This window comes from Ceratotherium simum, chromosome 16, assembly GCF_057802395.1.
Source record: "Ceratotherium simum simum isolate JZ-2026a chromosome 16, ASM5780239v1, whole genome shotgun sequence".
NCBI lineage: Eukaryota > Metazoa > Chordata > Mammalia > Perissodactyla > Rhinocerotidae > Ceratotherium > Ceratotherium simum.
In genome coordinates, this window is record NC_141915.1 from 55573455 (window position 1) to 55591632 (window position 18178).

The following is an 18178-nucleotide window of genomic DNA, read 5'->3' on the forward strand; positions in this document are numbered from 1 at the left end:
CTTCTCACAGTAAAGGATTGGAGACGCCCAGGGAATTGCCAGGGGCATGAAGTGAGACTGATGTGATTAGAACTAGAGCCTGCCTTCCCGACTCCTAGTTCAGCCCCTCCTGGAGGGAGAGGGGACCAGGGTTTGCCTCTGCACAGGGAGCTTCCACCTTGTGCACCCTCCACGATCAGCATCCTAAAGTGAGCCTGTCCTGAGTGCCCGCTCCTGCCGCTCCCTCTCCCCAGTACACCAGGCTGCCCCCCACCCCACTGGGGGCTGGGTGCTTGGTCAGATTCAGAAAGAGGCACTTGGTCTGTAGAAATCCAGGGCTTTTTACCCTCTTGATTTCAGCGTCAGAAGCTGGGCCGTTTCCTGTTGTCTTCTCTTTGGTTTTCAGTTCCTCAGCAGCAGTCTTTTGTCTTAGAGCCCTGTGTTTGGCTGCGAGGGGGGCTGTGGCCCAGGCGAGCTCTGAGGTTCAGGCTCCTGACTGGGGGCATCTCTCCTCCTTCTCCCCAGGCAGCCTATCCTGAGCTGCTGGGGCATAAAGGTGCCTCGGTTCCTCCGCATCGGTCTGTGCCTCTCACTCACCCTGCACCTTTCTGGATTCAGAGCTTCTCTGCTCCTCCAGGCCTCGCTCAGCCCCTCTCAGGTGACAGTCACAAGCAGATGTGTCTCCTGCCACCGTCACGGTGTAGCCAGTCAGAGCAAGACGCAGGACTTTGGGGTCATTTTCCCACTCTTTTTGGAGAAAGTAGATGGCTTGGAGAACTGAAAGCTATGGGAGAGGCAGAGATTTAGTGGTCCAAAAGAATGTAACTGTCTCCCTATGCCTCCCTGACCGATGACTTCATTCCTTTCAGTGGGGGTCAACTTGTTCTATTTCTGTATCATCATTTACCTGTATGGGGACCTGGCCATCTATGCTGCCGCCGTGCCCTTCTCCCTCATGCAGGTGACCTGGTGAGTGTCCCCCCGATGCTAGCTGTAGCCAGTGGGCTCCTTGGGCAGTCAGGGCAGAAGCACGACACCCAGCAAATCCATCAGCATCTGAAGAACGTAGATGCCGAGGCCCTTGTCTACACGCCTCACAGCCAGCTGTGCATTCTGTCCTTTGGAGATATGCTCCACACTACTGTCCCCTTCCCTGCCCCACAGGGGGATGACTGGGATTCCCACCAGGGGCTCCTGAGTTGCTGGGAGATGGTACGACAGGAACAAGTGGTTCATGCCCTAGAAGACAGGGAAATGTGGTTCATGAAAAGTCAGATTGTTGGACCTACAGCAGCTGTGGGGGGAGTGGAGGTTCTAATTAATAATAAGCTAATAATTAACAGTGTTACATCGTGTCTGCTTCCAGCAGAGCAGGGAGGCCCACACTGAGCCATTGTTCTCTTTATCAGCAGCACCACTGGCAACGACTCCTGTGGTGTGGAGGCCGACACCAGGTACAATGACACTGACCTGTGCTGGGGGCCCCTGCGCCGAGTGGACGCCTACCGCATCTACCTGGTGAGTGGCCTCGCCTCTGCTCCTCCGGCCCGCTCAGCCTGGGGCTGGTCAGGCCCTCCCGGGTGGTCAGGGGCATTTGAACCACCTTTACTTTCTGATAGAACTCCATCCCCAGAGAGGCCAGTCTGCACAGCTCCACACTCTGGCTAATTCCCAGGCCTTGGTTCATGTCACTGAGACTCTAGCCCCAGAGTGTCCTGGTGACCAGGCCTCACTCTCATGTAGCCTGGAGTTGGCATTCAAGACATTGCCAGCTACAGGGCTGTGAACTCTTGTAGACTTAGTTCAGGGTGTGAGGAGCACTCTTATCAAAGCTCTCTAAGAGTGCCAGAGCTAGTTTTCCAGAGACTTTCCATGTTCTGACCTACTCCTGACCAGCCCAGGAGGATATGGGTGGATGCCGGGTTCCTTGACTGGGTAGGCAGGGCTGAGCCATCTTACGGTTGACCCTGACTATAACAGGCTCTCCAGATAGGCAAGGATCAGCCCAGCTCTCTCTCTGTCTTCCCTGCTGCCCGCAGGCAGGGGGAGAAGATGAATCTCCAGGCTCATTTTTGATTGCTCTGTGCCCTGGACAGGAAAAGTTGGGGCTGAGCAACATGCCAGACGGGTCTTGGGTAATAAGCTACAGAACCAGAGGCAGTTATTTATCTCTGCCTGCTTTGCAGGCAGAACTCAGAAACGCTTCCCTTTCCCTTTTGCAGCATCTATTAATATTCTCTGTGTCTTCTTGGTCGTCCTCAGCCCTGACACAGATTTAGGTGTGCTAGGTGACACACAGTTTGACACGTGGCCACTTAGCTGATTGGAGCGGGAGGCAGGGCCGAGAGAGAGCCGAGCCTTTCAGGAGCTGGCCTCTTGACTTAATTATCTCTACCTTGGCAAAGGTTTCTGCCGGCCCTGCCAGCTGTGTTATTTGGGTCTGAATTTGTTAACCCCAAGGGCCACTGAATGGTAGTTTTGCCTTCCCAGTGTCACCCTAGAGACCTACAGAAGGAGTCCTGTGGCTCAGGCCTTGGGAGGTGTCTGTTTTCCTGTCTGCATTTCTGGGTCAGTCGGGTGATCTGTGTGTCTTATCTTGCACTTTCGGCTATGGCTAAGAATTTGTCTTTTGGTAGAATTGTGTCTCAGATCCTCCCCGACAGGTCCAGTGGGAATTTGGTAGCAAGTTAATTTCCTGGCACCCTTCCCCACTTCCCTAGCCTTGGAGGTGGGCAGAGTAGCTGGGCAAGGCAGCCGGGAGAGCCGAGGCCTGTTAGCCTCTTAGCATTTCAACAAACTTTGATTGATAAAATTAGCAAAAGTGTTAGTAAGTGTAAGTCCCACCTGGATCACTAACTGGCATAGACGGGCGGAAGGAGGAGGTGGAGAAGGGGTCCGAGAGGCTCGACACAGACACGGGAGCTTGTCCAGCAGGACAGCAGCAGAACCCCTCAGGTGGTCTTTCCCAGGAAGGCTGCTAGAGTCCATGCGGAATCTGCCTGGCACATTCCCCTGCCCACCAGAAAAATGGGTATGGAACACTGGGAATATTGGCTGCTGCCATTTGCCTGGTAAATTATTTAGAAGCATTATTATTGCCTTGTTAAATTGTTCTTTCACTTATTTCTCTAAACCTTCCACATGATGGAAGCTTCCTTCCCTGAATCTCAATAACTCTCTGACTGAACAGAAGGAACCCTTCAGGAAGGCAGACAGGCATTAATTACTGCCTTCATCTCCCAGATATTACACTTATAACTCATAAAGCTGATTGCCACCAGGCTTGCAAAAGCTACAGGAATGTTAAGGGAAGAGTGAGCAGAAGCAGGGCCTCTTCTCTCTGGTTGTTGACACCCTCCCTCCCCCACCCCAGTCCACTGCTGGGGATTCAGTTTGCTCGGAAGGTTTTTGGTTCAGATGTGCTATTCTTCCTGGTTTGGAGAAATTGAAGGCAGATGGACATTCACATTGTCTCAGAAGTCTCTTTACAACTTTGCATGTGGCTCCAGGTCCGTGGCTTCCACAACATAGTGCTTCCTGACCCTAAACACCAGGTGCTGTCCAGCCCTCTGCAGGCCTCCCCCTCTCAGTGAGCTGGAAGGGGCAGAGTGGCTGGGGGAATGGGTGGGCAGAGATGTGGGTTTCCTTCCTCGGTCCTCAGCTCTCTACTGCAGGTGATAACGGCATCTTCCCCTCCCAAGTCTGACCTGCGGGGCTCACACAAGCCTCTGTCTTCATTCTGTCAAGTGGCCTCTTCAGATCATGGGGAGGAGGGTCGTCCTTTCCCCTTGCCCCCCATGTTCAGAAGATTGTTCATCCCTTCTAGAGGCTCCCTTTCTACACGCTCCCTTCTATGCTCCCTTCTATGCACCTCTTTCTACAAGCTGTTTGATTTTTCTGCCAGCCAGACTTCACCAAAATGTTGGACAAGGCAAGGAGTAGATTTCAAGCACCCTTCCTACCCTGTGCACAGTCATCTCTGTGTCTCAAGTAGACCGTGCACCCGTCGGGCCTGCATGTTTAAAAGGGCCTCCTAATAACCACTTCTTCATTGCTATTCTGGACAGTATGTTCTAGGGGATGAAGGTGCAGGCTTTTATTTTGTGGTTTAATTTTCAGAAAGTCCTCTGGAAATAATCTCTTCTGTGTCTTCCTGGGAATGCTACTGAGATGCACACACAGAATGAGAATATTTGGGATATTAACCATCTCCAGAGGCCAGCCTGTGTGTAGCATTGTGGTGGTTACGTATAAGAAGGCATCCTTCTCTACCAGCAGCTACCACTCGCCTCCCAAAGCCCTTGACCTTAACAAATGGAAAATTCCTCCTCCCCTCCTGCACCCTGTGACCTCCGTCCACATCCTGTGATTGCCTTGTTAAATTGTTCAGATTGCCACTGCAGCTGATATGAGTCAGTTTCTCCCTCTCCTTCCTTGGAGTAGCCGCAGAGCAGGGGGCCCGTGAGTCACATGTGCTTTCCAGCGCGTCCCAGCAAGGCATCGCAGCTGGAGCCAGTAGTGACCTGGGCCCTGTTGTGCAGGCCCGTGAGCGTTAACGTTAGGGTGTGCTTTCAGCAGGCTGTGGATTCTCAGAACCCCACCACCCACCCCTCCTGCTCCTTTGAAGGATCAAATGGGAAAGTGTTAGATGCCCCAACTCTTTCAAACCGGTAACCTTGCCTCCAGGCAGGGGAATATCTTGGGATTCTTTCTGCAGAGCTTCTCCGACTTTGGTAGGAAACAAAGTCAGAATTTAGCATTTCATTCTTTCCTATGCAGTGAGAAGGAGCCAGGGACCACTGGTGAAGTGGTAGGATTGTATGTACAGGAGTTCCGTCCAGGACTCGGCCTGTCCCGAGTGTCTGGGAAGCGGGACGTGTGTTGCTGTCCCTGGAGTCGAGAGCACTGCCGAGCGCTCTTGTTTCACTTCCTCATACCTGCAGTGCTTCCCAGCCTGTCATTCGCACCCCTTGCCCAGGACCCGGCCCTGCCATTGCCGCCTCCTCAGGAGTGTCAGAGGGAAGCCCTGGGAGGACAGTGGGACTCCCTGAGTGCTGAAAGCTTCTCACTGTTCGCAGGAGCGGCATCCGCCACTTACAGGTGGATAGATGCTGCTGGGTCACCGGCAGCCCAGCAGGCACTGGCCGAGCAGAGCCGGCTGCGCAGATGGCAGAGCATAGCTCATCCTGGCTGGAGACTCAGCCACAAACTGGCAGTATTGAGCAGGGGGCTCCTCATGGGCTGCCTTGGGACAGGACAAGGTCACCCTGGGTGGCTTGCCATCCTGCCTTGGACACAGGAGCTGTGAGATCCACCTCAAGGGCACAGGTGACCCAAGAGAGAGATGCAGGCTGCAAGTGCCCTGCAGATGACCTGCCATCCTCTGCCAGATGGAGGGGGCTCTCCCCAGAAGAAGTGGTTCTTCTTCTCTTTGAAGAAGTAGGGTATGTGTTGGGGGCCGCAGGGGGAGTTCTGTCTACCGGACTCCGTTCCTAGAGGAGTAGGTCAATCTGAGATTCGAGCTCAAGTGAACATTAGAAGGGTCCTTCCAAGCCTTCACTGAGAGTCCTGGTTTCTCTTTCTCTGCCAGGAGGCCGTGTTTTTTGGTTCCATCTTGTCTCAGTCTTACACAGCAATACTTGCCTCTATCTGTTTGCCACACTTAAAACAGCGTGCAGTCCCCTTTTTGAAACCAAATGGTTTCTTCCTTAAACAGTACCATTCAAGGGGAAGCCATCCTTTATGTGAGGGGGTGGAAGAGGGCATAGTGCTTCCCCATGGCAGCGCTGTGCTGAGCTCTGACTGCTCCTTCCTGCTGTATTTTTGCCGTGGTGTAGCACGTTACCGGTTATTTTCTCGTTTCTTCTTTGGTCCTCCCAGCCACACAGTAAGGTACATGGCCTCATCCCACCTGACAGCAGAGAAAACGGAGACTTGGAGACTGTGACTGCCCCAGGGTCACAGAGCTGCGGTAGAGACAGGAGCCCGCTCTTCGTGCTCTCCAGCCCTGTGCTCTGGCCCCGGTAACGGTGACGCAGACGTGCTCAGCTTGCAGGGCAGCCCCGCTGCAAGGCCGGACAGGAGGCGGCAGGTCGCGCCTGTCCATCCATCAGCCCTTGGAGCTTGACGTTGGGCGAGGGGGGCGGGGGATCGCTGCCCTAGGCGGGTGTCTGTTCAGTGATCCGTGTGTGCACACCCTGCCCGTCCGCTGGACTGATTTGCTGTCCTTCTTGCCGCCCCTCGCTCCTAGATAGTGAAGCCGACTTCTCCCGGTCACTCAGTAGCTGTGGAATTGAACGCGTCTTCCCAAGGACATTTCCCTTCCCCTGCCATGATCTCTCGCAGTGTTCCTTCAGCATCAGCCACTGTGCCCTGGGGCTGTGGCATCTGCAAATAAGTGGGTCACCGCTACCATCACTTGAATATTTATCCTTACCAATTCTGGGGCAGGAGGTGGGCTAGAGGCCTTCAGGACCAGCAGGGAGGGGAGTTAGTGTGGAGCAACAAGTTCTAGCAGCAGCAGTGATTTCATAGGACTTGGGGACTCTCAGGGACACTGCTGCACCCCTCCAGGGGCACCACCATGTGCCCCCAGAGCACAGCTCCTGTAGGAAACAGTGTGAATGCTGCCCCCGGATTTTGCAACGTCAGGAACCTGGAGTGGTATGAAGCACAGACGTAAAGAGGAAGGGCGGCCCCCAGAGGGCTAGCGAGGACCTGACAGGACAGGTGAGCTGTCTTTGTGGAGGGTCTAACGGGTTGGCTCCGTCTGGAAACAGAGAGCAGGGCCCTAAGCCCAGTAAACAGGCCCCGTGGCATGTTCCCTTCTCTGGGCAACGTCGCCCTCCTGTCTGACTCAACTCCCGTGGGGTCAGAGCACCAAGCTGGACTGCGCCGAGAGGCGGGGAGGGCATTGCTTGTGGGGTCAGGGACATCCCAGCACCTCCTTCACAGGACGGTGACTGTTGGGGCCCAATCAGGAGAGCCTGTCTTTCTTGTCCCCCTCTTCCTTCCGCACTGTGCTTCTCGTCAGCTCCTCCTCCTTCAGGTCTGGAGGCTCCAGAAAGGTCGTTATGTTTTGCCTCTCACTCTCTCCTCCGCACTTGCTCGTGGGAAGGTGCCGGTCTCACGGGGCAGCCACTGCAGGTGCGGTGAGGGGAGGAGCTCTCCTGGCCTGGGTCCGGGCCCGGCCGACGCTGGAAGCTGGACCGGGTGATGGTCTGTGGTGTCTCCAACCAGGTCCTCTGGCTTCGTGTCACCGTGAGCCTCTGGGAGGGCTCCTGTCCCAGGGTACAGTCCCCCCACATGCTGAACCTCTGCTTTCATCCGTGATCCTGGGTCTCAAGGAAGAATGAATGTCTGCCCCGTGCCCCAAAAGTGCCTCTACCCACTACCCAGACGGTCTCTAATGTTGAGTGAATTCTATCTTCAAATAATGACCAGTGCTCAGATTGAAACAACTGACTTTAAAGGATTACCTTGTCTCTTTCTTTTTTGAGGAAATCAATAATATAGGGACAGGCCTGTGTTTTGCTTTCTCGCTCTCTTTTTGTTCCTGGGGAGCTGTCTATGTATCTCACCCCGGGAATGACTTCTTGTTTTTTGGTGTGCTTTTCACCCCCACAGCCCCAGCCCTTTCTAAATGAAATTCAGATTACTCTGTCACTCACTCTGACACTGTGGCTTGTCTCGTGAACTCCTGCCAAGGGACCCCATGAGCCCCCACCACCCAGCTAGTCCCCAAAACTGCTGCTGTTGTCTGGGCACAGCCTCCATTCTATCCCCGGTGCCTGCCCAGCGTTGCTCTAGACCAGCCGTCACCTTTCTGAGGAGACCTGGGTAGCATCTCCCTGGGCCACAGTGCCTGCCCCCCCGCCCCACCCCCAGTGCCTTTGGGTGTTTGGCCCAAGCTTCCTCCTCCAGCTCAGTGAAAGGATTGTTGTTTTTATTTTTAATGAGGCTCTCAGGGACATGGGTTCTGTCGGCTGGCGTTAAGCCCACCATCCATCACGCCCCATGTCCTGTGTCTGCCGTGGCTGATACCTGACACACCAGCTTAGAAGATGATGCTTAATCCCCCTGCCTCTTTCTCCATGCTCCCAGTAAAGATACCAGGTTATGGGAATCTGGGTCACAAGGTGGTGGGAGTGGTTTCTTCTGGACAGTCCCCGCCACCCCTCCCCCAAGCCTCAGAAGCTGCTCGTTGGCATTAGTTGGGGTTCCCCCAGGTTTTACTCCCTCGTACTAGGTGAAGGGACCTTGTGTTCTAGCTCCTGAGCAGGTGAACTGACCAGACCCCCTTCTCACAATGGCAGTTTGAGTGTCTCTCTGCCACTGTTAGAATGTCCCAGATCTCTACCCCGATCTCCATTGTCTGGAACGTAGTGAGTACATCCTTACAAATGCCACTTGCCCAAGGCAAGCCAACATTAGTCCTGGGCACATGGGAAAATGTCAGTTTGATTTGTCTGGTTTCTCATTCTTTAACCACCAACCCCCACCCATTCCCCAGTTCACCCAGGGACATGTGTTGAGATGGGAAAATTGCGTGCCATAACCTTGCCACACACACCTCCCCCCGCAGCATACTCAACTCTTAAGAAACCCCATTACATGAAAATCCAAATGTATAAAACAAACCAGGGGGGTAATTATTTGTTACAAAACGATTCGGTACTTTACAGAAGGACTCACTGCAGGTTTTTCTTAAGTACTTAGTTTCCCTAGTGTGTTTAAGATATTATTCTGTCAAAATTAAGTATTTATAAATAGAACTTTTAGAAGCCCATCTCTTGTGTAAAGGGAGGTATCCGCATGTTCATGTGCAAAACTGCAGAAATCCAGAGCCCGGTTCGCATAGAAATAGGCAGTCGCAGGGCTGGCGTGGCCGTCATGAGCAGCCCACCTAAACAAATCACCAGGGACACCCCCACACACCCAGGATACACACATACCCAGGCTGGGAAAGCTTTGTGGAGCCTGTTAAGTATATACCCACGGCCCACACTCAGGCACAGGCCACTTTGGTTGGGAAACTTCCAAATGGGTCTCCGTGGGGAGTATGCAGCCCTGCTGGGGACCTTCTGCACTGTGCTTTTTCAGGACCGTTTTTATCCACTTCACGCTGATCCCAGGCACACCCTGAGCTTGGAGCCTGAGGCATCCTTATTCGTGAGTAACGCGATCCAGGATAGAAACCCGGTGCCCCCCACTTTGCAAGCTTCCTGGGCTTATCCTGGCCCCCTACCCGTGTGTGTGTTTTCACTCCTTCTCAAGAAGCTGCTCCAGTCAAACTCCCAAGACACTCCAGCCCAGGCCATCTCTACGCTCTGCATCCCCTCTGCTTCCAAACCTCTCCTCTCTGGGTAAAAAGCTAAAAATGACTTTGTATTCTTTAAGAAAATGTCCCGATTGTTGATTTCAGATCCCAACTTCCCCCCACCCCCACCCTTTTTTGTTTTGCTTCATTTCCTCAAAAGTACAGAAAAAAACGCAGTCTAAGGAATCCAGCAGCCTTCTAGTAGTTTTAGAGTAATATGGAATGTTCTTAAATATATTGTGCTAACTAGAATGAAAACCCTACATGCCAGACCATTTCCCTCTTCCAGCTCCATGTCTCTCTAATGCTTTTCATTCCGGAGGTGAGTCTGTGGTTCTTGAGATGGCCTTGCTGAGTTTTGTGAGGCTGTGCTGCTCCCTGAACGATGCTCACTGGCTGGTACAGGGTGTCTGTTATAAGCAGAATCTGGTGTCTTTCTGAATAGCACCCCAGGGCCCTGGCAGTAATTGCTTAATTAAATAAAGTGCTCATTCTAAAGTAATAACCCTGCTCCTCCGTGTTACTGGTGTCCCAACCAGCAGCGCTGGCCCTGCACACTGTGCAGAGAATAAAAGTATCGGTGGGCATGATCTCCAGACCACAGGCTGGCGCTGAAGGGAAAGCCGGAGCTGAAGAACCCCTGGTTTCCAGAAGCCAGCAGAGAGATGCACGGGCCCCGGGCATGATGGGCATTAGGTGAAGCTGAACAATTAGGGTGCATTTTAATGATGACATCTGATTAATTAGCATGAGCTTGGGATGTCTTGTGGATTAGCCAAAAGTAGACCAAGGTACATCTTAATAAGCCTTCAAGTGCAAAGGGAGGTATTGCAGAGGGTGTTGCTGAGCAGATGCTGTGAGGCGAGTGTGAACGTAAAAGTCAGGGTCACAGAGCACAAGGGGGCGTATTTAGTTTGGCTATAGGAAGAACTTCCTTTAGCCACGGATTGAGACAGTCTCTGAAAACCTTGACGAGAAGAGGGAACAGACTGCCGGGCCGGGTGTTGGGTGCTGACCAGGGCTAGAAGGCCCCACTGGTCTGTGACATTCAGGGAGTTCTGGCACCTTCCTCCTCACCGCAGTGCTGAGGGACAGGTAGCTGGCCTCCAGGAGCCTAGCCCAGCTGTTTCCCTTCCACCAGGGCAGGAACAAGAGCCTCCCCTGTGTCTCAAAGTTTGGTTCTAGGACTACTTGGCCTGAGAAAGCCTTCAGGCACTTGTTAAAAATATAGATTCCTGGGTCTCACTCTAGGCCTAATGTAGCAGAATCTAAGGCCGCAAGGCCCAGGAATCTGCACTTTCAACCAGTTCTGAGGATGCTCTGTATACTCTCCTCTTCAAGAAATTCTGCTGGCTGAGGCCTGTCACAGTGGTAAATGGTCTTGCTGGCACCCAGTCTCCCAGGGAGAGGCCTGCTCTGGCCTCCCTTAGAGAACTGCTTCCCAAGCCACAGCTGTGGAGGCAGCCGTCAGGGACCTCCTGTGCCTTGCCTCTTCCAGGGAAGACAGTGGCCAGATGTCCACAGGTCTCCAGGCCAGCGTCACTAGTGACATACTGGAGTTGATGCCTCAGGCACTTTGGCGCAGAGAGGGAACAGTGTCACTCCTGCTCTGATCAGACCGGTTTCAGAGTCTTGAGTGTCCTCGGGAGCAAAGGGGCTCCAGCAACATCCCTTTGCCAGTGGCTGCTTTGTCACCCGAGGCCAACAGGTCCCTCCTGGGTCCCTATGGATGGTTACATAGGGTGCCAGCCCCACAGCGAGGCCTTCACTCTGACCATTGACTAGGGAGGAAGCAGGGGGGTTGTTAGTGTGATTTCTTACACACAATTAAGCAGAGCTTGTCAATCAGCCAGCTTGACATACCATCTCCCCTCCTACCCCACCCCTCCAAGGTTACTCAGTGCCAGCAAAGAATCCTGCTCCTATTTCGAGGCTGGACGTCAGCAGGGAAGGGGTGGAGCCAGCCTGGCCTGTGCGGCTCCTCTCTGTAGGGCTTCTGTGTTCTGGGCTTCTGGGCGCCTGACTTCCTTCCCTACCTCCCCTCCAGCTACAGCGCAGAGCATTCCCACTGCCATCTCTTCCTGTGCAGAGACAGGCCGGCAGAGGGGAATGAGGAAGGAGGGTGCTGAGAGCATCTGCAGCAATCACCTGGTACCTCTCGTTGAGTGAGCAGTGCACAAACACCAGGCAGTTGAGGTGACCTAGTGGCTCTGCCTCCTCACGTCCAGGGGGCAGGAGCACCAAAAGCAATTACATTCCAAGGTAAATGGCCCTGCGGGTTCTAAGGTCCATGGGGCATACACACTGCCCATCACCGAAAGTATCTGAGCAACTTAATTCCTGACAGAATCAGGTGGTTGGGGGTGTGGGTGCTTTTTTCCAAGGAAGCTGAGGCGCGGGATGATGACCCACAGGCTCCCCAGCCCCTGTCACTCACAGCACAGTCCATGGTGTACAGAACGCTCACCAAGCCACCCGTTCTCCACAAGTCCTCTGGTTCTAAGGACCCATAAGGACTAGTTGACCCCATCCTGGCCTTGACAGCTGTTCCCCAGCCCCAGGGTCATGTGGCCAAGAAAAACGAATACCTCCTGCTTTCTCGTGTATGTGAGGCAGTGGTATAATGTCACCCAGGCCCAGTCTCTCCAGGCACAGCCTTGGGAGAAATAATGCCGTGTACCCATCCTCTGCCCTTCCTTGACATCCAGCAGAAATAGGCCAAGACACAGAGCTAGTTTTGATGTTCTGTGGAGAGATTTCAGTGGCCAAAAAGTGAGACCCAGTAAACCAAGCCTGCGGTGCCTGGAGAAGTGTTCCTGTCTGCCCGAGGAGGGCGAGGGGAGAGGTTGCTGCTCTTCTGGAACTTTCAGACTCGACCACCCGTTAGGAAAGCCCTGCCTTCCCTGCAAGGCCTGTTTTCTTTTTGCTGTAGAGAGTTTGTTTGGAGCCTGCCCTGGACACGTGCACCTTCCTCGCTCTGGCTCCCATGGGGCTCGCTGCCAGGGCCTGGGACGGCATTTTCGTTCATGTATCACTGCAGCCTAGCTGGACCAGGACGTCCTGCCCCCTGGAATTTATAGTCCACATGATTAAAGTCTCTTTGAAACCTTGTCCTGTTAGAACAGAGAGGAATCCCATCCGGGGGGCTCAGAGGAGAACCTTGGAGCCTGGGCACCTGGTGTGCTTGTCCTTGGAGAGGCTGCTCGTCACAGCCGCCTCCCTGTAGTCCAGGCCCGGCCGCCTCACAGCATGAGGATTGCCCCAAAGTCATGAGGCTTTTCTGTTCTGCTATTTCATTCTTTCAGCCCTGGCTTTAGGTAAATCTGACTGCCATTTCCCTGCTTAAAACCCGTTAGAAGCTCCTCTCCATAAGGCAACGTCTGAACTCCGTCACGTGGCGTGGTCTGCTCCAGTCTCCTGGAAACTTCTCTCTCACCACTGCCCCGCCCTCGCTGGCCAGTCCTCCAAAGACACTGGGCACTTTCACGGCTCTGTGCCCTTCGCATGTCTTTCCCTTGTTTCAGAGTCTGAGCACACCCGCTTATTCCAGCCTGAGCTCGGGGCCCATTCCCCTGAGACACATGTGCCCACGATTCCTCTTCCCCCTACCCCACTGTGGCATTAATTGGACTTTCATACGTATTCAGTTACTTGGCCTCACTGTGAGCAACTCGAGGGCAGGGCTGTGCCTTATCCACCTTTGTGTCTAGAGCTGGCGGGGCCCTCACACAGGAGTTGCTCCGAGAATGTGAATGGACGAGACCACTCGGGAGGGTTGCCACTGCAGGTCTGTAGCCGGGCACTGGTGCGAGTCTCATTATCAGCCCTCAGGCCTGCTGACGCCCAGGGCTCACCACAGCTGGCGGCCACTGCTCCAGCCAGAAAAACTCTATGTCCAGGTAGCGCATCCTTTCCCAGAGGTGCAGGTCATCCTCTGCTTGTCGCTGCCAGGACAGAAGCTCCCCTCAGCAAGGGCTTGGGGGCACCCTGTCTTTGGGTGACGGTAGAGGGGAGCAGTCAGAAGCTGTTCATGTGCCAAGAAGTGGAGGATGGCTTGCCACCCATCCCTCTCTCTGCCACCTCCTCATTGGTGCCTGAAATACGAGCAGTGAAGTGTTAGAGCAGGTGCCAGGTCGAGTCAGGTCTGTTTCTCCAGGCAGAGCCTCCAGCCCTTCTGCCTGTTTCTGCCCACTTCCCACAGCCTCATGCACACACGCACCCTCTGTCCCACCCAGCTCCCGTCATAATGTTCTTAAAGCCCTCCTAGTTCAAGATCCAGCCTCTGTATCTTTCCACCTGGGCAAGGTGGGTGAGGACTCTGTCTCTCTCTTTCACACTTGCGAGGAGCCAGGCTGTCCTTTATAAACCCCGATGGCCTAGAATCATTAAGTGAGTGACTGTGTGGGTTTTCCACGATATTTATCTTTTCTCCACAAACCACAAGGGTTGCAGCTCTGGCATCAAATCCTTGGAACTCTGCCCACCACCAGGTACCATCTGGCTTTTCAGCTGAGAAAGGACAACACAGGCTTGTCCAATAAGAGGACGAGAGATACAACAGCCATGCCAGGCTGACGCCGCTGGACCAGCCTAGCCCTCCTCCCCTCCCCACAGGGAGCCAGCCTTGAAGGGGCATGGAGGGGGTGGTGGAGAGACCTTTCTCTAGGGCATACACAGGGAGGCAGTTAAGTGCCCTAAAGAAGGAATGGGCTTTGGATACAGACAACCTGAGTTCTGATCTTAGTAGTTATGAGATCTTGGACAAATTATTTAATCCCCCTCAACCTCAGTTTTCTAAAATGCAGACCATAACCAATTCACAGTGTCTCGGTTCAAAAAAGATCTTAGGTGGAAGATGCTGTTGTGTCTGGGCACTCAGTGGGTGCTCATCGGTGTTGGTTCTCTTGCCCTCCTCTGAGCCTCTTTCTTCCCTGCCCCCAAGGCAGAACCTTCTCTGAGTGATGGATCAGCCTCCTAGGGAGTGTCAGGAAGCAGGAGAAGGCTCTGGGTATAAGAGTGGCCTGTTCAGGGGCAGAGCTATCCCTCCCTGCCAACAGCATCCCCTCAGAACACGACCCCCCAACCATCTCCCAACTGGGCGCTTGGAGATGATGTTGGGGGTGATACCTGGACCAGGTATCTGGGACTTGTCCTGATTCCAAAGGCTGGGGTGGGAGGGGACTGTGACATGATGGTGGAGACCACTGCCTGGGAGCCACAACGTGCATTCTGGAAAGACAGCTCCCTCCTGTGGCGGTCACGGCACGTGAACTGTTTCCTGCGGCGCACCGCCGGGCCACCTTGTACCCAGGAGCCCTCATTCACTCCCTCCCAGGCAGCTCCTTCTCCCACCATCTTTAGAACTGAGTTAAGCAGCCAGGCCCCTAGATAAGACATCACACTGCTTGGGAAGTTTGGGATGAGTTTCCCAGCCTTTCTTTTTCACCATCTAGGGGTTAGGGAGGAGACATGCTCAGTTTTTTCCCTCCCAGAGCAAAAACCGTAAAGTTAGGTTACAAACCTCAGGCCCCTGAGTAAGGATTTTCTCTCTCATCTAAGTAGAGCAGGGGTTGTCTAGAGAAGGGAGATCAGGAAAGGAAGTTATTTGGATTCTTTCCTGGGTCTGTTCTGTTTCCAGTTGCCTTGAAAAAAGGGAAGCAGAGGTTTTGAGGAAGGGACCTGGGGATGTTTTCAACTGTCAAACAGTCAAACGTGGCCTTTTAGTCGGTGTGTTTGGGGAGTAACAGAGCGAGCCCGAGAACTGCCTTCCGAGTACCCTGGTTGTGTCCAGGCTGACAGGGCTGAGAACAGCATCACCCAGGCTCCCCAAGAGTTGGTGAGTGGTGCCCCAGGGCCCTGGACTGTGGCTGTGTTTAAGCCCTTCCATCTCAGCTGGCGCGGGAGGCTTAGGGAGCTCTCATCCCATGCAGCCTGCATCAAGGCTGCCACTCGACCACTGGCCTCCTGGAAGCAGTTGCTCCCTCCACTCTATCTAGGAGGCTCTCATCCCTTCTTTTCCATGCTGACCTTCCCAGCCACAAACCGACTAAATTCACATCCTCTGGGAGGCAGCATTCTGAGCTTGTGACAGCTGGAGCTGTCCTTGTGTGTGGAGTTGGGAGCATCCACCCCTTCCATGGTTTCTTCCTGAAATCATTCCCCCAGGCTCCCCAGTATCAGAGATGAATAACGTTTTTGCCAGTATTTCGGCAGAAGTTGTTCAGGTATCACTTCACTGGCCAGTCCACATCTCTGCCGGGAAGGTGCCCCAGAGTTTTGTCCTCCTCTCAGTTAATCGGGCATAGGGTCAAGTCTTTTATCCTGGCCAGCTCCCTGATCCTCGGACCGCCTGTTGAGTTCCGTGGGCTTGGTTTCGTGCCTCTGTTCTGTAGCTCAGTGGCCACTTAAGAACTCTCTGCAAGATCTTTAACTTTTGGCTCGTTATTGCCTTTGTTCAGGACTCAGCGCCCTCCTCTCTCGGGCTCAGCATCTCCCAGCAAGTGCACGCTTGCCTTTTGGTGATGGCTGCAGGTATTACACGTCTACGCACTCATTCAGAATGAGGCTGAATTGTTTGACATGAGCAGACTCGGTTTTCTGCTGAAGGATGTCGTGAGATGACAGCTGGATTTATAGAGCTGACTTGTATGCTCAACAGGCACACACTTCTTTAGAATATCTGGGCATCGACTCTCCATTTTTATCTTCAGGCATCACCTAAATCTTTCAGTCTTTCAATCCATTCGGCAAGCATCTCCAAGGACCTTCTAGGTGAGGGTTTGGGGAGGGGGTACCCAGGGATAATAAGCTGTAACTTGCTCTAAGTAGCACATTCTGGGAAGGTGTTGGGCAGACAGTAGTCACTGCTGTGGAGTGGGTAAGTGCACTAAGAGGCGTTCCAGCCTCCCTCTATCTTCATTGCTCATCACCACCAGGTAAATGATATTTGAGGGATTGGTGGGTGAAAGATTGGAGCGTCTCCATCATGATTGGGTTGGTGTCTGAAGTCCAGCAGCCTATCCTGACAGAAGTCCCCTCTCCCACAACAAGGCTCCTCACATTCTCTGGGTCAGCTTCTCACTGGGCTGGATCTTTGGAAGGTTGCTGCTCATCTTCTGCCCTATGGGGGAATGTTGTTTCTGAAACCTCATTCTCACAGTTTCATGTGAATGCGCCAGTCCTGCAGAACTCAGACGACCTCCTCTAGATGGAATCATGCATCTCATCATAGGGTTTTGGCAAATAAGCCACGATGATGGATCATTGGTTTGGTACACACACGCTGCCAACACAGCTTCAGACCCAGCACCTGCTGTCTGTCTCTCACAGTCATCTTCTGCATGATGACTGTTCCTTCGTGTTTGGTTGGGAAGAACTTGAACTCCCCTAAAGAGCATTTAGACCCTTATTGAACTTGGGTGGAGGTAAGGGAAGTCCAGTAAGAAGAGTATTGACATAACGCTCTTGGGCTGGAGGTCCTCACCTGGCTTCAGTTGTTTCGTATTCCCCCTCCTGGGGTGTTTGGAGGACAGGATGTTTGGGGTGTGATGACGTGGGTGTGTGCTGATACTTGTTGGGGTCAGGTGGCCGGGGCTAATGTTTATCGGATATGTTCTGTGCACACGCAGTGTGCTTTGAGAAGTTCACTAATGCGCCAGGGTCTCACAGTTAGCTGGGGCAACATCAGGACACACACCCCCACCCTGTGCACATGGCCCTGAAGCCTGCAGTCCTTCCATTGTCCCTCACTACCTCAGAACTCACCTCCTTTTTTGTGGATGAATCCCCAGACGTCATAATTCAAGTTGAGAAAATAAAAACTCCCAAACCAAGATGTTCACAGCCACTTGAGAAATAAAAATAGAATCCTTGAATATTTCTTCACTGCACTTCAAGGATGTGTTGGAAGTTCAGTTCCCATTTAGGGATGGGTTCATGCTGAGTTGCTATTAACCCCAATTAACTCTTAACCCCCAGTGCCTAATAAGGACGGCCCCGTAATATAGGCATTCGTTTCCTTTCTCACTTGAAATAACCTCCAGAATCTGTCTAGAGAGCTCAGCTGTGCCATCGGTGTGTTACCATCTCCACCTAAACTAGCTCCTCTGTGCCCGTGCGTGCCAAGCCCGTCTATGCCGTAGTCAGGCCCAGCAGGTCCCTGTGTGTTTAGGGTAGACTGGGCAGTGTATGGCCATTCAGCAACCCAAGACTTACTGCTTCGTCACCCCTGCAAAATTAACAGAGAAATCCCAGTACCCCCCACGCCTAGAGCAAGCAGGCTCTAAGGGGGTCTGCTGGCCTTGTATGTTGAAACTTCAGGAGCCACAGGTAGAGTGAAGAGAAAGCAGCTGAGGCCTGAACTCTTGTCTCTTGGAAGTTCCATCTTACTACAAACAAAACCAAAAAAAAAAAACGTTATTTTTAGAGGGAAATAAATAAGCAGGCACTCTGAGAACTGGCCATCTAGCAAGTTACCCAGCCCTCTGCCTCATCAATGTTCATAATAGCCGGCACGGCAGAGGGTTACCTCCTTCAGGTCCAAGCTTTCTTTTGGCCCCGGGAATGAGGGAACACCACAGAAGCATCGCCTTTGTGCTTTGCTGGCCGCTTCTGGCTTCCTTGACCATTTGGCCTTTGTCCCCACGGGATGGTATGCTCACATCTAGGTGGAGGGCAGAGCTGGGAGGGACCCTACCTGGGCCGACTGCCCTGCGTCTCTTCTAAGGTATTGTCTCACTTGTTACAGAAGGTAATTGGTGTATGGCTCTGTGCCCCGTGGAGTTGCTCAGAGCTTCTTAGAATGTTTGTCCTATATGGTGGCCATCACTTGAGCACATCAGTCTCTCCTGCCTTCCCTTTCCTCCAAGAATGGCACACCCT

General features: G+C 53.2%; 1 protein-coding gene across 3 annotated transcripts in view; it reads left to right on the forward strand.

The window, feature by feature from the left end:
- The window catches only part of SLC38A12 (solute carrier family 38 member 12), a 61367-nt gene that overhangs the window by 15923 nt on the left and 27266 nt on the right, over positions 1-18178 (forward strand). For 2 of the 3 annotated variants that reach the window (XM_004432723.3, XM_087441540.1), the window contains 2 exons: positions 849-948; positions 1389-1497. In XM_004432723.3, the coding sequence (XP_004432780.1) occupies positions 849-948; positions 1389-1497 (209 nt within the window). The remainder of the gene's footprint in view (positions 1-848; positions 949-1388; positions 1498-18178) is intronic. The other variant, XM_014789229.2, reaches the window with a different exon arrangement.